General features: G+C 47.7%; 1 protein-coding gene across 1 annotated transcript; it reads left to right on the top strand.

Moving 5' to 3' along the window:
• Positions 1 to 2,085: 2,085 nt before the first annotated feature.
• LOC139252688 (zinc finger protein 501-like) lies at positions 2,086 to 2,481 on the top strand. The gene has a single exon (XM_070873462.1). It carries the CDS (start codon positions 2,086 to 2,088, stop codon positions 2,479 to 2,481), a length of 396 nt encoding a protein of 131 aa, XP_070729563.1.
• Positions 2,482 to 2,765: the final 284 nt, after the last annotated feature.

Raw genomic sequence — 2,765 nt, 5'->3', positions numbered from 1 at the left:
TTGATATTTCCAATTTGCTGATGACACAAAACTAGGTGGGATTGTGAGTTGTGAGGAGGATGCAGAGATGCTGCAAGACAATTTAGATAGGTTCAGTGAGTGGGCAAACACTTGGCAGATGCAGTATAACGTGGATAAAGGTGACGTTATCCACTTTGGTCGGAAAAACATAAAGACAACGTATTATCTAAATGGTGGTAGCTTGGGAAATGTAAATGTACAAAGGGACCCGGGTGTCCTTGGACACCAGTTACTGAAAGGAAACATGCAGGTGCAACAAGCAGCAACAGGATTTGAGTGCCGAATCAAGGATTATTTACTACAGTTATACAGGGCCTTGGTGAGACCACAGCTGGAGTATTGTGTGCAGCTTTGTCTCCTTGTCCAAGAAAGGATATACTTGTCCTAGAGAGAGTACAACGAATGTTCACCAGGCTGCTTCCTGGGTTGGCAGGACTGTCATAAGGGGAGAGATTGGGTCGACTAGGCCGCTATTCACTAGAGTTTAGAAGAATGAGAGGGGATCCCATTGAAAAATGTAAAATTTAAAATTATGACAGGGCTGGACACACCGGATGCGGGGAAGAGGTTTCCCCTGGCTGGGAAGTCTCGAACAAGGGGTCACATTCTCAGGATGCTGGGTAGGAAATTTAGGATTGAGATGAGGAGAAATTTCTTTACTCAGAGGGTGGTGATGTGTGGAATTCTCGACCACAGAAGGCTGTGGAGGCCAAGGCACTGATTATATTGAAGAAGGAGATAGATAGATTTCCAGATACAAAAGGCATCAAGGGATAATGAGACAAAGCGGGAATATGGTGTTGAGATAAAGGTTCAGCCATGATCATATTGCATGGCCTTGGAGGCTCGAAGGGCCGAATGGCATACTCATGTTCCTATTTTCTCTTTCTATCTCGGGGAAAACTCACTTTCACTCACTGATTGCGGCTCTTAACCAGTACCGAGGATTTAGAGGGGATTGAAGGGAAGCTTCTTCACGCAGAGGGTTGTGGGGGTCTGGACCTCACTACCTGGAAAGGAGGTAGAGGGAGAAACCCTGACCACATTCAAAAGGTGCGTGGATGGGAACTTGAGGTACCTTAACCTGCAGGGTTAAGGACCTAGAGCTGGTAAGTGGGATTAGTTTGGATAACGTCTTGTTGGCTGGTGCAGATACAATTGTAATACTTCAGGGAATCTAATATGGCCAGAGTCATCTCCTGCACTCCGTTCGATTTCCTGGATGAGTCTGAGAGGAATTTTTCCAGCTTTTTTATTGATCGACAATTGGCGTGAGTTTTTATCTGTTTTTTTTTTGCCTCTCACAGGCGATCGTATGGCTCCTGGTGTGATGGAGTATAAAATGTTGCGATACATGGAGTATCGCAGTTGGGGGGTGGGGGGGGGGCGTACTGGTTGGACCGGGTACTCTTTACCTGTCCACCATTGTTCATTGTACATAGGTTTATATGTAACTTCAGGGCTGCTAACCGGGCTGTGTGGCTCTTTGTCCGCCAGCGCTGACACAATGGGCCGAAATGGCCTCCTTCTGCTCTGTAAATTACATTGTTTCTATCTTTAGAAAAAAATGCCCGCACGGAGCCTGAAACTCAGGGCCCAGCGAGCAGGGGAGTGTGGGAGAGGATGATTGACTGGGGCCCAGCGCGCAGGCGCGGGGGAGGATAATTGACAGGGACCCAGTGTGTGTGTGCGTGTGTGTGTGCGTGTGTGTGTTGAGCATGCGCGGTATGAAACCGGGGCCAATGGAGGAGTGGGCGGAGCCAGGGGCGCAAGCGCGCTGTCAGTCACAACTCAGGGCGGTGCCGGAGCGCAGGGGCATGTGAGTATTGCAGCCGCCATTACTGTTGGTCCTTTAAACCAACCGGCTGATAATCAGCTTCACTGCCCCCGGGCTGGGAGGTGGGGGCATTTAGCAACTTTCTCCCGGTTATCACTTTTCGAATCTCGTTTTTGCAGGGTTTTAGATGTTGAGCATTTACAGACAGCAAGCTGGAACCAAACATTACGTCAGGATCTGACAGGGTAGCGCGATTCAGTAAGACTTGAATATAATCGGCTTTGCTCATGGAAGGGGAGGGCAGCCATCGCAGCACGGAAAAAACAAACACGTGTCCCGCGTGTGGACCGGGATTCAGCCAATCGCCTGATCTGGTGAGACACGTGCACCGTCACACCAAGGAGAAACCGAGTCAAGGTGGGCACCGTGGGAAGGGATTCAGTTCCTCGTCTGCACCGATTGACTTTCAACACAGTCACACCGGGGACACTCCGTTCACCTGCTCCGTGTGTGGGAAGGGATTTGTTTATTCATCCTGCCTGCAGATACACCAGCGAGTTCACACTGACGAGAAACCATTTCAGTGTTCTGACTGTGGGAAGAGCTTTAAAAGCTCTGGGAAGCTGAAGGGACATGAGCTTGTTCACACTGATGAGAGGCCGTTCACATGTTTAATTACTTAGCAGCTTTTTGCCACTTTGCAAATTATTGAACTTCAACTATTCTCATGGTTTATATTTTAATTCAAACTAGGAGACTCTTGTTCAGATTAGAACAAATGTTTTTGATACAGGAATATTGAGTAAAAACAACAGAGATTTTTCAAGTAAATGACGTTCTGTTACAAAAAGTAATACTTAACAACTGATAGTCGCAGCCTGTTCTCCATAGCGTCCTCTTGAGAGACCGTGGTGCAGACCCGTTATCCTCTTTTCCTTCTGAAGATGTTTTTTTTCCTGTTGTCCTG

Source organism: Pristiophorus japonicus, unplaced genomic scaffold (assembly GCF_044704955.1).
Source record: "Pristiophorus japonicus isolate sPriJap1 unplaced genomic scaffold, sPriJap1.hap1 HAP1_SCAFFOLD_477, whole genome shotgun sequence".
Lineage (NCBI taxonomy): Eukaryota > Metazoa > Chordata > Chondrichthyes > Pristiophoridae > Pristiophorus > Pristiophorus japonicus.
The sequence above is the reverse complement of the archived record's forward strand: the minus strand, read 5'-3'. Positions and strand labels throughout refer to the sequence as shown.

Coding starts and splice junctions, on each gene's coding strand:
- LOC139252688 (XM_070873462.1), top strand. CDS start 2,086: ATGGAAGGGGAGGGCAGCCATCGCAGCACGGAAAAAACAAACACGTGT.